At 49.5% G+C, this 19,404-nt stretch overlaps 1 protein-coding gene across 1 annotated transcript in view; it reads right to left on the reverse strand.

Moving 5' to 3' along the window:
• The window catches only part of Xylb (xylulokinase homolog (H. influenzae)), a gene marked incomplete at its 5' end in the record, with an annotated part of 36,170 nt that overhangs the window by 9,364 nt on the left and 7,402 nt on the right, over positions 1 to 19,404 (reverse strand). The window contains 11 exon segments of the mRNA XM_013515188.1: positions 2,650 to 2,746; positions 5,053 to 5,126; positions 5,788 to 5,903; positions 6,384 to 6,499; positions 7,136 to 7,176; positions 8,871 to 8,952; positions 11,433 to 11,551; positions 12,511 to 12,583; positions 16,263 to 16,328; positions 17,498 to 17,626; positions 18,155 to 18,241. Of these exon segments, the coding sequence (XP_013370642.1) occupies positions 2,650 to 2,746; positions 5,053 to 5,126; positions 5,788 to 5,903; positions 6,384 to 6,499; positions 7,136 to 7,176; positions 8,871 to 8,952; positions 11,433 to 11,551; positions 12,511 to 12,583; positions 16,263 to 16,328; positions 17,498 to 17,626; positions 18,155 to 18,241 (1,000 nt within the window).

The following is a 19,404-nucleotide window of genomic DNA, read 5'->3' on the forward strand; positions in this document are numbered from 1 at the left end:
TTTTTTGTCTTTTTGAGACAGGGTCTCACTATGTAGTTCAGGCTGGCCTTGAGCTCACTTTGTAGCCCAGGCTGATCTCAAACTCACAACAATCCTTCTGCCTCAGCCTCCCAAGTGCTGGGAATACAGGCGTGCACCACCACGCCCAGCTTTGAATTTTACTCTTAAAAACAAATGAGAGATGTTTGCAATACAGAAAGCCGACAAGGGCCTACTATTTAAAGCACACAATAAAGTCCTCCAAATCAGTTTGAAAAAGACAATCCAACAGAAAAATGGGAAGGGATATAAACAACCAATTCACAGAGGAGGAAATCAAAGTTACAAAGAGTGGTTCAAACTCATTATTAATGAAAGAGACACAAAAGAAACCTCGCGGAGTTATCAGCTGATACCATTCGACCGGCAAAGATTGGGCGCCAGTGAGGAATGGAGCACACTGCTGACCTGAGAGGAGCAAGAGACTCAGCCCTTCCCTCTAGCCCTGTGCTGAGCAGAGCTGACCTCCCACCAAGATGGAAAAGCGCCCACTAGAGAAGGTGAGGTAGGGTGGGGCAGTGGGCCCAAAAGAGGTCAACTCGCAGTCACACTGACCCCCAGGGCGGACAGAGAGACAGCCCCCAGGGCCACTCATCAGAGAAGGAATCTGGATGCAGAGCGCTCCTTTATGCAGCATCTGAAAAGAGGCCGCAGGGGACACTCCAGCTTAGATCACGCACAGGACGCACGGGCATCTCACTAAATCCATGTGTTCATGCCCCACTGCTATGTTTTAGATCTGACATGCCCCAGAAGCTCATGTGGGGGCCGCTTGCTCCCCAGTACAGCAGTGTTCTCCGGTAGGAGACGGCACCCCGAGGGCTCGAACCTCACCAGCGGGTTTCCCCGGATGAACTCAGGAGTTACATGAGGTGACTGCCGGAGGTGCCAAGATGGAAGGAGGTGGGGCTTGGCTGGAGGAAGCTGGAGGTGGGACAGGCCCTTGAGGGGTACAGATTGTTCCTAGCTCACTTGCACTCTCTCTCTCCCTCTCTTCCTCTCCCTGTGTGTCTGTCTATCTTTCTCTGCCTCTCTGTCTATCTCCCTCTCCTTTTGCGGCTCTCTCTGCTGGGGACAGCTCCTCCTCTCCCAACAACCCAGAGGACTCCTGCCAAGCACTCAGAGCACTTAGCCATCATCCCTGCCCTGCTCACCCAGTCTCATTTCTCAGGGAACTCTGAAGGCTTTAGAGATCTTCAGATTTCTTCTTAAACTTCTAGGGTTGTATATCAGGGAAACAGGAAGGTGCATAGTATTGATTTTATTTTAAAATTTGTATTGACCTAGAACATACATCCTGAAAAAGTATACACATCCCATCAGCCTATAACGTGACAAATGTTCACAGGTACAACTGTGTAACGTGACTAGGAACCCTGCCAACACACCAGCGCCCTCTCAGGCCCCCTTCTGAAAGCTGACTTCGCACCCTGTCCCGATTCCGACAGCAGCGAATGGCTCTGCGTGTTCTGCCTCTAATGCACACAGAACCTTGCCACATGCACTACATGTTTGGCTTCTCTCACCCAGCGTTACATTTGTGAGCTTTACCAATTTTGATGCACATAGTCCAGGCCGGTTCATTTTCATTTCCATGGAGTGTCCTGTCATCTGGGCTCAACACAGTGCACTTGTCCTGTCTACTAACAGGTGCGACACTGCTTCAGTGTGGGGTTGTTAACACAGAGCAGACAGGACAGGGGATGTTCCTGTGCACATCTTAGTGGACATGTTTACATTTCCGCTGTGCATTTCTGTACAAGTGCGGCTGCTGCAAGGCTATATTCAGCCCCAAGAGATGCTGTCTAACAGGTTTTCCAAGAGGCTTGCCCGCTGCTCATTCTCATAGTATCCTTTTACTTGCTTGGTACAAAGACATAATAAAACATATCCCACATAAAACCTGAACTGCCCATAAAGTTCCTAAAACATATATAAAACATATCTCACATAAAACCTGAACTGCCCATAAAAGGATCCTAAGAGGCCCTGGAGCGAAGAGGCAGCAGAGGTTTTTGGGCTTCTCTAGGAACAGAAGCTGTCATTCAGATGCACAAACATCTCAGAAGCCTGACCTTGGCGGCTGGCCAGTGCAGCTCCCTGGCACCCAGACCACTCAAATGCCATCAGTCAGGGAAACTCACTGACCTCCTTAAACTGCCTGTTCCACAGCTCCAGGTCTCAGAACCTGTTTGTCTGCCCTGGTCTGCCCTCTCTGAGTTCTGAGGGCGGTACCCTATCCCATTCTTCCAGTCCAAGCCAAATGGCCCAATCATTGTCCCAGATCCTTCCCACCTTCACTGCCCAGGTCCCTGGGTGCAGAGCTCAGCACAGTTAGCCCGTAGCCAGCTCAGGGTGACAGAAAGACCTCCCTCTCCAGAGCCACACAGTTCCGGCCAAGAGCTCAGGCTACTGGGGCAGAGTTGAGGAGCAGGCTACCTGGCTCTTCCACACCTGTCCACAGGTGTCAGCAAATCACCTGCTTACACTCAACTGGGCCAGGCTCCACCTCCCTCCAGGTAAAGACCCCTGCAACAGAGTCTTAACAGACAGGGCCCCACTAGCCCTGGGCCCCCAGCTCAGAACATATCCTGCCAGGAGCTCACTTACTGACTCTATAGCCCAGGCCTTCTGCATGAATCCTCTTGGCCATGAATTGTCCTTCAATCAAGGCTCGAATCTCAACATCCCCAGGGAATGCTGGGACCTGTTTTCAGGAAAACGGGGACACATAGTCAGGAATGTTCACTGTCCATTTGTATGTGTGTGATATTTTCTTAAATAACAGCCCAGATTTGGAGCTCATAGCTTGCCTCTTTGATACATAACTCATACACACAAGCTCACAGCTTCACAATACACTACTTGGGGGAATTCATTGCATTGTAGAGCTCAGCCTCAGGCACCTGAGGGTTTCGAAATGGCCTGTGACCTGGAATATGTTATGCAAATCTTGCTGACTGCCATTCTCTCTCTTAACAAAACAGAGATCACAGTGGCCTCCATTTCTCAGAAATTAAACAACAGAGCCCAGTGTGTAGCTGAAACTTGCTCAGTAAGAGCCTAGAGCTTATGCTGTGTACCCCACTGTGGAAGATCCTTTAGGATAGCGCTGATGGGCACCACCCCTAGGCTCAGCATGCCTCTCCAGGACCTGAGACCAAGGCCAGAGCCCGCCCTCACCAGCTCCTCTAAGCTTACTGGCCCACCGAGAGTCTGCCACTCTTCCCATGTTGAGCTCTGTCCCAGGCTGGAGGGCTCAGCTTTAGGCCCTCCCCAGAGAGGCCTGCACCAGTCAGTCCCTGGGCCTGCACCAGTCCAGCCCTCACTCTCCTTCCCAGTCACATCACACACTACAGTGCATCTGTTTGTTTACTTGCTTTCTGTCCTTCTCCTTTCCGGACTGTGGGCCCTGCGGAGCTGGTGCCTATCATACCTATATGCTGAATGAGTGAATGAATGAACACCACCACCTTCTCCTTGAAAAACTACAACTTATGTATATCAAAGAGAGCAGGCAGCTGGGTGTGCTGGTACATACTTGCAATCCCAGCATTCAGGAGGCTGAGGCAGGAGGATCACTTTGAGTTCGAGGCCAGCCTCAGCTATACAATGAGTTCAAGGCCAGCCTGAACAAGAGAGCAGCGAGACCATGTCTCAAAAAACAAAACAAAAAAAAAAAAAAAAAAAAAAGACCAGGCATAAAGTATACAGTATCTTCTTTCAAGAAGATACTTTCTCCAACAACAGAAACCAGACTGATGCTATCAGAGGATCAACACACGCTCCCGACACTCCATACAGAGCTTTGCATTTAACTCAACACACAATGCCATGCCAGTCACCAGATCCAGGGCCACCTGACCCTGAAGTGACCAGATAAAGCACCTTGCAGATGCTCCCCTGTATTTACTGCAGTCACAAACATCTGGTGATGACTTTGGGGACATCAGGAAAGTCAACCCAAGAATTGACTGACCCTCCCCCTCCAAAGGACAAGGGGAACACACGGCGGAGAAGGAGGAAGACAGTGGCTTTTCACCCAGAGAAGATCATGTCCAAGCCCCTCCCACTGCTTGAGACCTTGTGACTCTGGGTAGATCATGAAGGTGAGGCCTCAGTGTCTCCACCCGTAAAGAGGGACAGTCATGTCCAATGGTAGCGAACGTACAGCACACATGCTGCAGTGGGCACGCAGGGCACTTTGTGTTGACAGGTGAACCAAGAGTCTGAGTTATTTCAAACTCATTGTCTGAGTGTCTGAAACCTTAGTATTCAGCTTAAATTGTAGTCTTGGCAATTTGTAATAAATAAGTGGGTTTTGGGTTGCAGTTCAAAATAGTTCTAAAAGGTTCATCATCAGCTGGGTGTGATGGTGCAAGCTGGGTGTAATGGTGTACGCCTGTTACCCCAGCACTTGGGAGGCTGAGGCAGGAGGACCATTGAGAGTTCAAAGGCCAGCCTGAGCTACAGAGTAAGTTCAAAACCAGCCTAGATCCTGTCTCAGAAAACCAAAACCAAAACAAAGTAAAACAAAACAAAATGAAAAACATAAAAGGTTCACCATCGCTGGTCATGCCTATATCACAGAATTGATTTGAGAAGTAAACGAGGAAGGTATGAAAAACCACAAGCACAGAGCCTGGGACCAAACAGTGCTCATAAGTGTCTCTGTCCTGGAGGCTCTTTCTCCAAGTAGAAATTCCTGACCTTGAGATCTGGGAGCTGTCGGTTAACGTAGGTTGCAGCTCACCAAGGAGTATTGTGGGACAATAGAGACATTCAGGGAAAACGAACAGCTGTTAGCTCAGACAGCATCCTCCTCGTGAGTAGGAGAGGGAGGCCTGGGGAGACCCCACTAACTCCCATGCCTCTAGAAGGAGCACTGCACACCCAAAGGGTTTCAAGTAGACAAGTGGATGAAGTCCCTAGAAGAAGCATTACTGATAGGGGACCATTAAATTTAAAACAAAACTGGAGTCAGTGTAGCTCTAATATCAATAACATACACACCTCATGGTCTTCTGCATTAAATCTGTGACATCCAATGGTTTCAGGGGTGATCTCCATTACATCAAAATAAAAACCTGAAACAAAACCAGGGAAAGACGAGAGGTCAAAAACAAAGATCACCTGCTTCTCAACAGACTTAGAAAACGGTGAAATGACCTATATCAGTGGCGGTGAACCTTTTAGAGCTTCCCATGATAACAAACAGCTGGCTATGGCACGAATGAGAGAGGTTTGCCACTCACCACCACTGACCTGGATCCATGCTCCAGGCCTCCTCTTGTCCCCCAGATGAGCCCTGTGAATGTCTGTTCCTTCTCTCCAACAGGACAGAGGGAACCAAAGGCCTGGGATAACTTTGCTTAGTGATTACCCTTTCTACTTCTGCTTGAGAGGCCAGAGGAGGAAGCAGCTACCCCACCAATCCTAAACCACTGGCAGGTTTGGTGATGGGAGGGCGCTCCCAGCCTGCTCCGAAAGCCTGCCAGGCCCAGGGTGCCTTTCCCAACAGAGGCTAAAGAAGCAGATACTGCAGCTGCTGTCTCTGATGCTGTCACCAGGGGATTCAAGGGGACAGAGATACAGCTACTGTCCAGCCCGGGAGTAGAAGTATAGGCCGCAGGGCTGCCCTAGGCATCCCCACTGCCCTCCTCTGACCCAGCTCATGGGCCCAGACCGTGCCCCTCCCGCAGGCAGCCGCCACCCCATCCCAGGCCCAGGTATCTCTAGACAGTCTACCCAGGTTGCCGCCATTCCCCATCTCCGTGGACCGCAGTGCCTTAGAGAACTCGCTCCAGGAATGGGAAGCAGACTCATCACGGATCTTCTCTCTCATGAGGGAGCCATTTTTAAAGCTGCGGAAATGCACACAACTCTGAACACTGGGCCCACAAGTCTTCGGAGAGTCCCAGGCAGAGGGCACAGGTCAGAGCACAGAGCACACAGTCTCCTGTGAGAGCTGTCAGGAAGCAGGACATCGTTCTTGCCACTTGCTAAGGGTCTGACGTGAGCCGACATGTCACATTACCATGAAGTAAACCCTCTTCTCTCCATTTTGTGAGGAAAGTATAGTTTAGATACGCTTCAGGGTTTGCCCAGCCCCCACAGGACAGGGTGGTGGTGTTTAATGTGTGGTCCTGGGCTGAGGGGGTCTGAGGTCTTGGATCTGCCCCACTCAGCTCCACTGTCAGCAGAGTGGTCGGTCCCTGGGGTCTCAGGTGCCCATACTGGGTGTGGGGTCTGTTTAGTAGAACCGGAATGCTCAAGATGGTGCCTGGTTTGCCCAAACCTCCTTCCCTCTACCCAGGAATTGTGCCAACCACATCCACGCCCACCACAAGAGTGCCATGTAGTGCTGCGGTTCAACTGGGTTGCAGAAGACGTGGCCTTCTAGGGCAGGCGAGGGCTCCTGAAGCCAGAGAAACAGAGTATCGCTGGTGCCCAGGCTGACCTGGGGAAAGAAGGGCAGAGGGAGCTGCTTGGGCTTTGCCTGCAAACACTTCCTTTCTGCTAGTAGCACACTCTGCGCTGCCCTTCTTTAAAATCTTATCACTTCCCTGCTCGCCTCAGATGAAACACCACTTCCTTAGGCGCCTCTTCTGACCCTCCCACACCAGAGGAGTCCAAAGTCAGCCCAGATTCTGGCTGTTGGGGGTTCCTTTACTGACTTTCTAGGATGGATTACTACTGCATTGAAAGAATGGTCTAGGTAGCAACTGGCTCTTCAAATGATCTCCCTATTAGATGCAGAAGACATGGGCTATGTCTTCCTGCTCACCTGAGTAGCTCACTGCCATCTGGCCACATGTCTGGCCCTCTGCCCATGGACCCACCAAGTTGCCTGCTCGGCAAAGCTCCTAAGGCAGGAGATGTGGGACACCAGCCTTTGTGGGACCAGCAGACTTCCCCTCACCCCCAGTACTGGGAATCGAACCCACGAACTCGTGCTTGGCAGGCAGGCACTGTGCCGCTGAGCTAAACCCCCAGCCCCTCAGCAGACTTCTAAAGAAGGAGCAAAGTGCTGCTGAGACCCAGCACCCTGGTCCCCAGTGCAGAAAGAGCCCATTGGTATGAGAAGCCACCTTACCGCAATGTCACCTTCCTCCAGCTTCATGCCTGCCAGCGACGCTGAGAAATGAAGGGGAGGCTCTGGTTAGGTAGAGCCCTCAGGGAACCCACGATGCAAACCGCAGCATGTTCCAGACAGCAGCACGGTCTCCGCCTCCCACCCAGCCCATAGGACCAGGCCAGATGAGGGTTCAGGAGGCCTGGAAGATCACAGGGCTGAGGCTGGAGTCTGCAGTCAGGGCTATAATTTAAGCCAAGGAGTCTCTTCCTTAAAGGGTGCAACCTCCCTCTACCATCAGGCACTCAGACATGCAGGGAACCAAGAGGGCCAGGACAGGAGGTGAAAAATGCACAGGCAGAGACAGACTAAGCATGGAGCATGCTAGGCGGGAGCAAAAGGGGCTTTCCTATCCAGCAGTGCATAGAGAAAGGGAGGAGGTTATGCCAACTGTCCCCTGCCTTAGACATGAAGCACACAGTGATCTTTATCTGCCTTGTTCGCTGATGTGCTTAGCAAAAGAACTCCTGGCACACAGCAAGCACTCACTAAATGCACAAGTGAGTGAAGGAGAATCGGGGAAGGAAGTAACACTCAAACTCCACCGGTGACATTCAGTCGGCAGTGGCTGTCAGAGGCCTTGGATCCAGGGACCTCACTTCAGCAAACTTATCCTGCAGTGATGAAGGGATGAGACGAGAGGTGCAGCTAAAGCTGTCTGCACTGCCCCTGCACTGGAAGCAATGCCACCACCATGCAGAGAGAACCCATGAACAAGAGCTGGCACAGCAGAGCCCCACACCACCTGCAGAGGGGCTGCCCAGGTACATCAGAAGAAATAAGGTGCACTCTGGGAGGCTGAGGATTGTAAGTTGGAGCCCTGCGTGGGCAACTTGGCAAGACCCTCTATCTATCAAAATAAAAATTAAAGAAGGGCTGGGGATGCAGCTCGGTGCAAAGGCCCTAGGTTCAAGCCCCAGTAACACCACCCCGCTGCAACAAAAAGGCCTGTGGACGTAGCTCAGTGTTAAGGCCCTGGATTCAATCCACAGTGTTACCAAACAACAGCAAAACAAGAAACAATGCTTATCTATGAGCATAGAAAGAAAACTGCAAGCAGAGGCAGCACTTTTTTTTGAGACAGGGTCTCACCATATAGTTCAGGCAGGCCTTGAACTCACTATGTAGTCCAGGCTGGCCCCAAACTCATGGTAATCCTCCTGCCTCAGCCTCCCGAGTGCTAGGATTACAGGCATGCACCACCATGCCTGGCACTGAGGCACCACAATTTTAACCCTCCCTTGTGGCTCTTTAGGAAAAGGATTGCTTTTTAGGGTTTAAGGTGGGGGCAGCAGGCAGTGTGCTGAACTGCTCACCTGGCCCTTCTTGAGAGACCTGAGGACCTCAGGAGCCCCTGGAGGAGAAGAGAAAAGGCCAGGGAAGGCGACAAGGTGTCTGGACAGGAAACAAGGCATATTTACAGATCAGATAACAGGGCAGACAGAACCATGCCCTGCAGGAAGAGTGGAGCAGAGGGGTCCTGCAGCAACAGGAAGGGCTGAGTGAGGTGCATGCCTGCCTGCTCTAACTCTCCTCAGCTGTCACCAGCAGGGAGCAGCTCCTGAAGGTGGTAGGGCCAAGAAGGAGTAGGGACAAGGAGTCAGATTTCAGAAAGGAAAGGGAACACCACCCTAGCCAAGAGGCTGGACAGGAATTCTCCAAAGTCCACAAGAACCAGTGGGCCCCAGGCACTCACCCGGGTTGTCCCCAGTGAAGGCCACCACTCGGCATCCAGGGGTAAATCCATAGCGTTGGATGTAGTAGGAAGAAATGGCTCCCTGAGGAGGAAAAGCAAGTGCCCTGCTAAGGTAAATCTAGCCCGCTCAGGGCAATGTCTCCACCTCAGCAACACTCAGGCTCCAGGTCACTGGAACTGCAGGAGCCTTCTGCAGAGCCTGGAGGAGTGAGGATCCCTGTCACAACCTAGGCACATCCCTTAGGTTCAAAACTGCCAGAGGCACCCCGAGCAGGACTGGAGCCACAGCATGAGATCATCCCAGAGGCCACTTGATTTCCAGATTAAGGGCAGAGAGAACAAAACAATCTCCAACTTGAGCCTGCTTTTGTAAGCTCTAAGTTCTGGGTGCAGCACTGGAAAAATAAAAACATAAAAAGAAAGTAACAGTACACCAATAAGTAAACTCAAGGGAGCAGGTATGCCTCAAGCACCCATTTATCATCCCAACCACTAGATAAGGACAATCAGACTCACAAGTGCAGAGAACAATGTTCCAAAGAAAATAGACCAAAAACCGTCAGTTTGGGGCAGAGGACCCATCCAGGAGCCATAGACCACAGGCCCCTCTGTAAGAGGCTGTGGGATCAGAATGCAGGACATTCCTTGGACAGATCCATATTCTTAACAAAGCAGTTATGAAAAAGAAACAAAACTTTTTTTCTTCCTGACTATATTTTAGTTCCAAAAATTTAAAATAAATGATAGGACATCCTGATGTCTGGGAGGAAAATTTTGCTTCAGCCAACAAAATTTGAGAGGTTCTCATCAGAACAAGCCATCCCTATCTCCTGGGAGAATAAATGTCTCAGCCTAGGTTGCCTTGGAACTTAGAGCCTGATCTAGGGCTCACACGGAGCTGGCTCAGCTAGGGAAGTGACGCTAGGAGACAGGAGTGAGGGGTGGGGAGGGTGAGCAGGAAGCAGGGCATGCTGAGCGAACACCGTCACGGCAGCAACTGGTGACGTGTCCTGTGGGCTGTGCACAGCCCGCATCTGCAGGGTCACAGAGCACAGATGCAGTCAGAAGCCCCAGAGTGGAAAGCGAGGAGATCAAAGTCAGACAGGGCCTGCCAGGTGACGCCTGTGCGAAGCCGCAAGAGCTGACAAGAAGGCTGGCCACGAAGATGCAAGGTAGGGTTTGAGAAGGGTCTGGTACAACACACATCTTCAGGCATTTTGCTGAAGAAAATGAGAGACAGCTATGTGGTGCCTGCTACCTTCAAACATGAGGTGACCATTTAAAATAGGGCTCTTGCTTGTTTCCCCACCACGCGATACACATGGATCAAATGGAAATGCAATTTTGCCCGCCGGTTCTCTCCACTTCCTCCAGAGCTCACCTCTCCTAGGCTCTTTGGAGGCACATACTCTTGGTAAAAGCCTGCTGCCCTGGGCAAAACATGACCCAGCTTCACAGGAACAAACAGCCGTGCATGAACGGCCCCCAACCCCCGGGGCATGGCTGCTTTCTGCATGCCCTTCTTGTCTTTCTGAAGTGCACAGTCTGTCCACCTCCTCAGGCACATGGGCCCTGCCCTACCAGCTTCTCTGCAGCAGAACTGTTCTTCCTTGGGCTCCATGGCATACTTTGATGATGATGGTTTTTTGATGATGATGGTTTTGCTTTGATAGTCTGCCTTATGATGCCAAAGGCAGTTTCAGCATTATCAGTGAGAATCACACCTTAGAAGAAAAGTGATTGAGGGGCTGAGATTCCCAGCGGGTACTCACAAGAGCCCCATTCCTGTGGCCGATTCCACAGCTCTCCCCAGCCCTGGGGGCCTCTTCTCCTCCCTTCACACCCATCCTCTCCCCCATAGTTTCGCTTGGTTGTTCTGGCTGTGTGGCACCTGCAACCCACCAAAGGGCCCAGTGGCAAGGCCCAGCTCTCTTTCTACTCCATTACCTCCCTGGGACAGCCAAGGACAGGATAGGCCAATCAGGGCACGCCTGGTTGTTCACCGCCAGTGTCCATTCCAAACGGACACTGATGGTCACGTGTCTTTCATTTACCCAAGCCACTAGGCACTGTCTTAAGCACTTAAATTTATTACAATTGACCAATTATTCCTATTGCTCCAGGTGAGGAAATTGAGGTAGAGATTAAATCAATGCAGTTAGTGGCAGAGCCAGGACTCAGTCCTAGACAGTCTGGCATCAGGGCCTGTGTTATGCCAGGCTCTCTGATATTCCCATGCTTTCTATGTACCTCAGACCCAAGTACCTTCAGCAGTGGCTCCTTGTCCTAGAAGGTCAGCCTTTGGTATATTTATTCCTTAGGTGTGCAATCACCCAGAAATCCCTCTCACCATGAGTCTGGAATCTATACATGCGCCTGAGCCCTGCTATGTGCAAGGCGCTGATATATATCCTTTACTTTTGTCAAACACTTGCCTTAGACTAACCTGCAACCCCGTGCATGGCTGTGTGTGACTGACAGACGGACATGTGTGTGATGCACTTCAGGGCTTCTGGCGGCTGCCAGCGCTGACAGGAGACCTGTCGCTGAGAGGGGACCTACCACCACTGAGCAAGATGGCACTGGGGGGCCAAGCTTCTCCTCTAAATGAGGAGCACAGGCACTGAGGCAAGTCTGGGACCAGACTTTCTCCTGGATCTGCAACAAATTCATTCCAGAACCTGAGGAAGGAAGGAATAAAAAATAGAATCATTGGAAGAAAGAGCCTTTGGTGAAAACTGGCAGACAGAGATAATTCCCTCCACACTAACTCACACCTGGGTCTCCCCTCATAGCTAGGTGCAACACACCACGTCCTCCTGGAGCAGAGAACCAGAAGGCAGAAGGCCCCCCAACCATTCCTTACAGACTCAAACTCCTTGGTGGCCCAGAACTCTTGTGAGTTCCCAGGGAGAAGGTAGGGAGCAGAGTCAAGGGCCTACCTGTGGCTAAGGAACAGGAACCCCAGTGTCCATTGGAGCAAGGCTGTGACCGCCCAGCAGTGTGAGCAGCCCCAGGGCAGGTGCAAAGAGCATTCTGGCTACTTCAGGTTTACTCTCCTAATTCAGTACGTAAGAACAGAAACTTCAATAAACAGCTCCCTGCAGGAACCGGGCTTCTGATGCTCACATGTTGTGAGGTCCCTGGCACCACACTACTCCGTGTGACCCACAGGTTGAAGCCGAGAGACAGCCTGTCACTTCCAAGATTAGTGTGGAAAACACTGCAGCTTCTGCTCGCCTGTCCCTGCCCACAGTGTCATCAGTAGCTCTGCAGGGGCCACGTGGCGAGGACAGGAGGCCACCTGCCAACAGTCACACACAGGATCCTGCAGGCGGGTCCTCCAGCTCCAGTGGAGCCTTGGTTAACAGCAGCCCTGCGGCCAGCCTGCTGCCACCTCCTGAGATCCCGAGCCAGTACTGCCCAGCCATGCCACTCTCACATTCCTGACCCTTGGCACTGTGAGAGAAAATAAATATTTGTGGCCCTTGGCTGCTAAGTCACTGTGACACTGCAAAAGATAACTAATATTGTCTCTTCTTGGCAAATCAGAGCTGCATGGTCAGCACCTACCCAGGGTGGATGGGGCTGTCGTTGCCCACACACAGTGGAAGGAGTGCCCGCCCACCCGGCAGCGTACCATCACTGTAGTCAATCGGGGAGTAAGAGCCGAGGAAGAGGGAGGTGGCAAAGCTGCTGACCAAAGAAATTCTCTGGAACAGAAACATAGTGAGAGATGACTTTTTTCCACATACCCTAAGCTACTAAATGTTTCTGACCATGCATACAATGTGAAGAGAGTTCTGGTTCATTTTCCTTTATTATACTTATTTACTTATTTTATTTTTGAGATTGGATCTTGCTAAGTAGTCCAGGCTGGCTTTGAACTTGCATTCCTCCTGCTTCAACCTCCCGAGGGCTAGGACTATAGGCATGCACTACCATGCCAGCTTTGAAGAGAGCCTGGGGAGGAAAGTGGAAACTTTCAGGAAAATGCCAAAGTAATGATGGAGACTGAGTAACCTAGATACGAGCAGTGAGAACTCCAAGAACTAATTTCTGGAGAGAGCACTTTGTGCAGAAAATTTAAGTGAAAGTTGCCTCTCAGAAGTCCTCGAACCCAATCACACGCCAGAGAAGTCACCGAGGGAGTTGAAACATCACCCTGCAGGTCTGTGCACCCATAAACCCACCACGGGCTCTGAGACTCATAAGGACAGTGCTCCCGTCTCCTCTCCCTAGCAGGTCACTTGTGTTCTACACACAGAATTTGGGAAGAGTTTTTACTCCTCATAGATTAATGCTGCAGAACAACGTGTAATCTTGACTCATTAAATAATAAACTACAAGCCAGGCGCGGCGGCGCACACCTGTAATCCCAGCACTTGGGAGGCTGAGGCAGGAGGACTGTTGCAAGTTTGAGATGAGCCTGGGCTACAAAGTGAGCTCAAGGCCAGCCTGAACTGCATAGCGAGATCCTGTCTCAAAAAGACAAAAAAAAAAAAAAAAAAAATAATAATAATAATAAACTACATGGTAATTTCTAGGATTAAAAATATAGCTCTGTCCAGACACAATGGTACACACCTGTAATCCCAGCTACTTAGGAGGCTGAGGCAGAAGGACCGCAAGCTCAATTTAGGAAGACTTTGTCTCAAAAGAGGGGAAGGTAGGCAAAATAAAACCCAGTAATCTGTATGATTAATATACACTAATATTAAATAATTATCTAAAAGTATTATTAAAAATTATTTTTTAAAGGTTTGGGAATGTGACTAGGTAATAGAACATTTGACTAGCATCTGTGAGGCTCTGAGTTCAATCCCCAGTATGGTAAAGAAAAAACAAAACAGGCCCTGGGGTTTAAGGTGAGTTTATCATTTTCTTGTTAGAAAATGCAGTTACTATCCAGGGAATGAAGCTACTTCTCTAGCAACATCACACGCTGGCTTCCAGCAGCTACGCAGCCATAAAGGAAGCTGGGTTCTGTGAGGCAGGCTTGGATGAAGGCTTACAGCCGGGTACACAAAGGCCCATCTCTGCCCACCTCCAAAGAAACCCTGACCCACGCCAGTCAAGTGCCTGCTCCTGTCCTGCACGCACAGGAGTGTGAGGACACAGAGCCGAAAGGACACCGCATCGCCTCCTCTGTCTCAGGAGACACCAGGCCCCACCTCCACCCTGACCTCTGCCTTCACCCTTCTGGTCATGGCAGCCCTTGACTTTTCCTTCCCGCAACTCAATTCCTCCCTCCTCTTTGGAAACAGCTGACAAGAGAAAGGCAAACTGAACATTCATGCACTACTCAATGACCAGAATACCGGCTTGGGACATAGCTCAGCAGCATAAGTGCCTGGCTGGCGAGTACAAGGTCCTAAGTTTGATTCCCGGTACCAAAAAGAAAAAAAAAAAAAATGCCTATATCTTCAATGACCAGGATACCTTTTGAGAACTGCATGAGCAGGCCATGTCACCACTGTGAACCGCAGCAGACGCGCACAAAGCTGGACAGTGTAGCATACTGCACACCTAGCCATGGCCTGCAGCCTGCTGCAGCCTCTGAGGCTGCAAACCTCTATAGCTCATCAACGCATTGAGTACTGCAGGTGGTTATAACAGTGGCATTTGTGTATCTAAACACAGAAAAGGTAGAGATTTTTTTTTTGCCTTTGTATTCTTTTTAAATTTTTTTTTATTTTAAAGAGAATAAAAAAACTAAAAATTATACAGAATTTCAAAAAAAGATGATAGGAAATTAACAATGGTTATTATACTGCACATTATTATCTTCAAAGTAATTGCTCAGATTACCAGACATTGACTTTATAACCTTATACAAGCACAGTTTTGATATCTTCAGATTATCTAACATCAAGTTTTCAAAAAAAACCAACCAACATCAGAAACTCAAAATAACACCTTCATGAAAAAAATTCTGCACAACAAAGCACACAACCAACAGAATGAAGAAAGAATCAACAGAATGGGGGAAAAAAATCTTTGTCAGGTATGCCTCAGACAGAGGATTAATTTCTATAATATATAAAGAACTCAAAAAAATAAGACCTCCCCAAAATAAAAGACCCAATAAAAAGTTGGCAATTGAAATGAACAGACACGTATCAGAAGATGGCCAAACACATACATGAAAAAAATATTCAACATCATTAGCCATTAGAGAAATGCAAATTAAAACAACACTGAGATTCCATCTTACCCCAGAAAGAATGGCTATCATCAAGAAATCAACAGACAACAAATGCTGGAGCAGCTGTTGGGAGAAAGGAACCCTTCTCCACTGTTGGTGGAAGTGTAAACTAGTACAACCGCTATGGAAATCAGTATGGAAAGTCTTCAAAAAACTAAAACTAGAAATTCCATTTGACCCAGTTATTCTCTTTCTAGGTATTTTTCCAAAAGAGTTAAAAATATTTTATTACAGTGATACATGCAGACCTTGTGTGGCCTATATGTTCATCAACAGATGAATAGATAAAGAAAATGTATTTATGCACAACAGAGTAGTACTCTGGTATAAGAAAGCATGAGTTTGAGGCATTTGTAGGAAAATGAATTCACTTTGAGACAATAATGTGAAGTGAAATAAATCAGACACACAAGCTTAAATGTCACATGGTTTCTCTTATATGAGAAACCCAAAGTATAAATAATTTAAAGAGCAAATTAAGAGATAGATAATAAGAAACAGGGAAATAGATATTGTGCAAATAGAAAGGGAACTAAGAGATAGGAGTGGAGAGAGAAGAGAAGGGAAGGGAAAGTAAATAGAACTAAGATGTGTAATGTGTGTGTGTGCAAACTCCCCGTGATGAATGTAATCGTTATGCACTTCATGTACTAATAAAAATAAATTAAAACAAAGTGAAAAAATAACACTTCCATATCCTTGACAGCATAGTAGGTTTATTTACACTGGCATCATCATAAATGTGAATACAGCCCTATGACATTAGTACGGCTGTGATGTCAATAGGCAATAGGAATTTTTCAGCTTGACTATAATCCTTTTTATTTTTCACTGCTGAGGATGGAACCCAGGATTTCACACATGCCAGGTAAGTGCTTTGACACTCAGCTCCACCCCTACCCCCAGCTCTACCATAATCTGACAGGACCACCATGTGTATGTAACTCCATAAGCATGGAAGCATCGCCCAACACGTAATCAGATATCATTACCCCGCCTCCCCACACTGTGAACGGAACCAGGGCTTTGCGCCTGCTGCAAGGGTTTTTCCTCTTTATATCTTTTTCAGTGTCTACTCATCACATTCTTTTAGCCAATGTGCTCAAGATGTATTTATGCTAAAGGTAAGGATTGTAAAAGGAATTCAACTGTGACTTTCAATTGAACACAAATGCTGAACCAACCTCTGTGTGGAAGTAGGCCTCAGGGTTCTGCTGGTAAATCTTTGCAATTTGGTTCCCTGTAAAACGCTGGGAAAAAGAGTACAAATTCTTAGAAATTCAAATCCTACACAGAATGAATAACCAACTCCTTAAAGTAAATTTAGCATAACAGCTGGGTGTGGTAGCACATGCCTGCCATTCGAGCACTCAAGAGGCTGAGGCAGGAGGATCCCCATGAGCTTGAGGCCAGTCTGGGCTACATAGTGAATTCAAAGCCAGCTTCATCAACATAGCAAGACTTTGTCTCAAAAAAAAAAAAAAAAAAAAAAAAGCAAACTTTAGATACTTGGTGGAATAGTATTAGCTTTAATTATTAATTTATTTATTTTAAGGGTTTTTTTTTTTTTTTTTTGAGATAGGGTCTTGTTATGTAGCCCAGGCTGGCCTCAAACTTGTGATCCTCTTGCCTTAGCCTCTTGAACTGTGGGATTACAGGTGTATGCTACCATGCCCAGCCAGAAAAAACTTTTAAAAGTCCCAAATCCAGAAATGTTTGGTATCTGCTAAATACCCAAGATTCAGGACTCTAAATCTTTCATGTGCATGGTAATCAAATACTCAGGCAACAGACGATTCAATTGTGTTATACCCATAGGACACAGACATAACTTCAGGGCCTTCCTGGGACAGGCTCTCCTACATCAGGACAGGATGAGCCTTGCTCTTTACAATTCTGACCAAGGCACCAGAACAGGGCACTCAGATAATCTCCCCACCTACCTTCTTATTTCAAGTGGTCTAAGCAGAGTTGGCCCTGTTTCCCAAATCTGTACTCCAGAGAACATCATGTAACCCAAATCAGCCAACCACGGCCACTCCTGGGACTTAGATCCTGTAACCGGGCCCAGCACCTGTGTGCCAAGCTGATTCCTTTCAATCTCAAAACTACCCCAAGTGGGAGTCCTGTTGTAATACAGGTGCATAGAGAATGCAGCCTGTCATCACTCCCACACAGCAGTCCCATGTGAGCTCCCTGACCTGGGCACACTGGGGAGAAGTCGCCCTTGTGCAATGTGCACCAAGGGAGGAGGGACAGCCAGGGCCAGGACCCGGGGGTCTAGGGGCCCAGTCTTGGCTCCACAGGGCAGGAACCGCACCACCTCACAGAACCCTCACAGAGGCTGGGTGCCCACTATGTCCTCCCTCATGCTCGAGGACAAAGTCCAGCTCCGCCCTGGCCACCTTGGGCTGCTCACCTCATAGGCACGGGACCCCGTGAGGCAGCTGAGCACCTGGGCTCCCCCAACAGCGGCCTCCAGCTGGCGGCACTGGGCTGTGGTGCTGGAGTCCATCCACACTGGGCAGTCACCAAGGGTGAAACAGGCCTAGAAAGAGGAGGCAAGGTGCTGAAAGTCACAGTGCCCGTCAGAGCAGGTGCGGTCCCACTGCCCAGGATGTACCCTTGCAAGACGGTGCACAAACCCTCCAGCAGGCCCAACAGCATGGGGGTCAAGGGCTCCATTGGTGAGGCATCGAACACCATGGGTGTCACCAGAGACGGCAGGGAAAGCCTCCAGCTGCGGCAATGCCAGGTTTTGCAGGGGCTTCTGGAACCCAGAGGAGGGGGAAGCCAGGGGCCCCACTTTCTGGCAGCATCCTCAGAGCGCAACGAAGGGCAGCCAAAGTCTTTCTGGAGAGTAAGGGGCTCATAGGACGAAGGTCCTTAGTGCCTGAGCCTCCATCCCAACACAAGGGAGACAGATTCCTGGGCAGGGCAGACCACAGCACAGGGCCACTGCCAAAGCCACCTCTGACATTGAGCCATGTGTAAAAGCCCCAGACTTGAGGGTCACAGAACTGGGGTCTTTCCACCCATCTACAGAATTGCTCAGGCTCAGCACACTTGGCCATACCTGCAGCTGCTGACACAGCGGGCGTTCTGGTGACAGGCTCCTCAGCACCAGGCTGGCCCCGGCCTTCCAGTATACACTCCCATGTTGCTGTAGAGGGGAAATCCAAGCACTCGTCTACACCGGTGTCCCAGAAAGACTCCAGCACACACGCCGAAGAGCTGGGCCCGAGCCTTCCCCGCCACCTCACAGTCACCGGGCTCATCACTTTTGAGACTCAGTTTTCACGTCTATAAAGTGGGGAAGAACTCCAACCTGCCACCCCAACACTTGCAGGAAGAGTCCAAGAAAGAATTATAAAGTCTGTATCTTGGTGCTCCCCCATTCTTCAGTTTTTTTGAGACAGGGTCTTGCTAAACTGTTCAGGCAGGCCTCAAATTCACTATGTAGCCCAGGCTAGCCTGGAATTCGAAGTGATTCTCCTGCCTCAGCTTCCTGATTGTTGGGATTACAGGCATGCACTACTATGCCTGGCTTGGTGTTTTTTGTAAAATTGTATTTAAATGTACTGCTTGCAATACTGCCTGAAATTCATTCACTTCATTCATTTATTCAACAAACATGTATTGAGTGCCTTGATTTTGCCAAGGACAGGGCAGAAGAAAAGGGTATTTACTGACCCCATTTTTCAGGACAATGGGGTTGAGTCTGGGAAAAAGAAGCAAATGTACAAACATAAAGCCTTGTAGTGACAGGGGCATGGGAACACAGAACCAACCAGCTGGGGTATAGGGTAGAGTGGACGTGAGTGTCAGGACAGGTCTGGGTGTCAGGTGCTCCGTGCAGACAGCATCTTTAGGGGAGAGCCTGGCAGCACCAGTGAGGGGGCGACCTTCGAAGCAGTGCGCCTGCGGATGCAGGGCATGGGCTGGAAGGAGAGGAGGGGCCTGAGCACAGAGCCCTGGCACCCAGCCTTTGCGGGAGGGGCTCCTCTCAGAGGTGGTGTGAAGCCTGTGTAAGCACAGGAGTCACATGGCCAGGGCTGGACAGATAGGGCCTGTGGGAGTCAGGGAGAAGTAGACTGAGGCAGGGAGGTCACACTAGAGGCCCAGAGGGAAGAGACAGGTCCTTGCCCTGAGTCAGCAGAGGGGAGGCAGAGCTGGCACAGAGGAAGCAGAAACAGAGTTCTATGAGAATTCAGAGGACACAGGGACCCCCTGGGCATGGGTGGGAAGATGAAGCAGTCAGGACAGCGGGGCAGCACCCAAGGGAGGAGAAAGCACTAAGTCTAGACCCACTACACTTCAGGTATT

The sequence above is a fragment of the Chinchilla lanigera genome, unplaced genomic scaffold (genome assembly GCF_000276665.1).
Source record: "Chinchilla lanigera isolate Chin_1 unplaced genomic scaffold, ChiLan1.0 scaffold00026, whole genome shotgun sequence".
Lineage (NCBI taxonomy): Eukaryota > Metazoa > Chordata > Mammalia > Rodentia > Chinchillidae > Chinchilla > Chinchilla lanigera.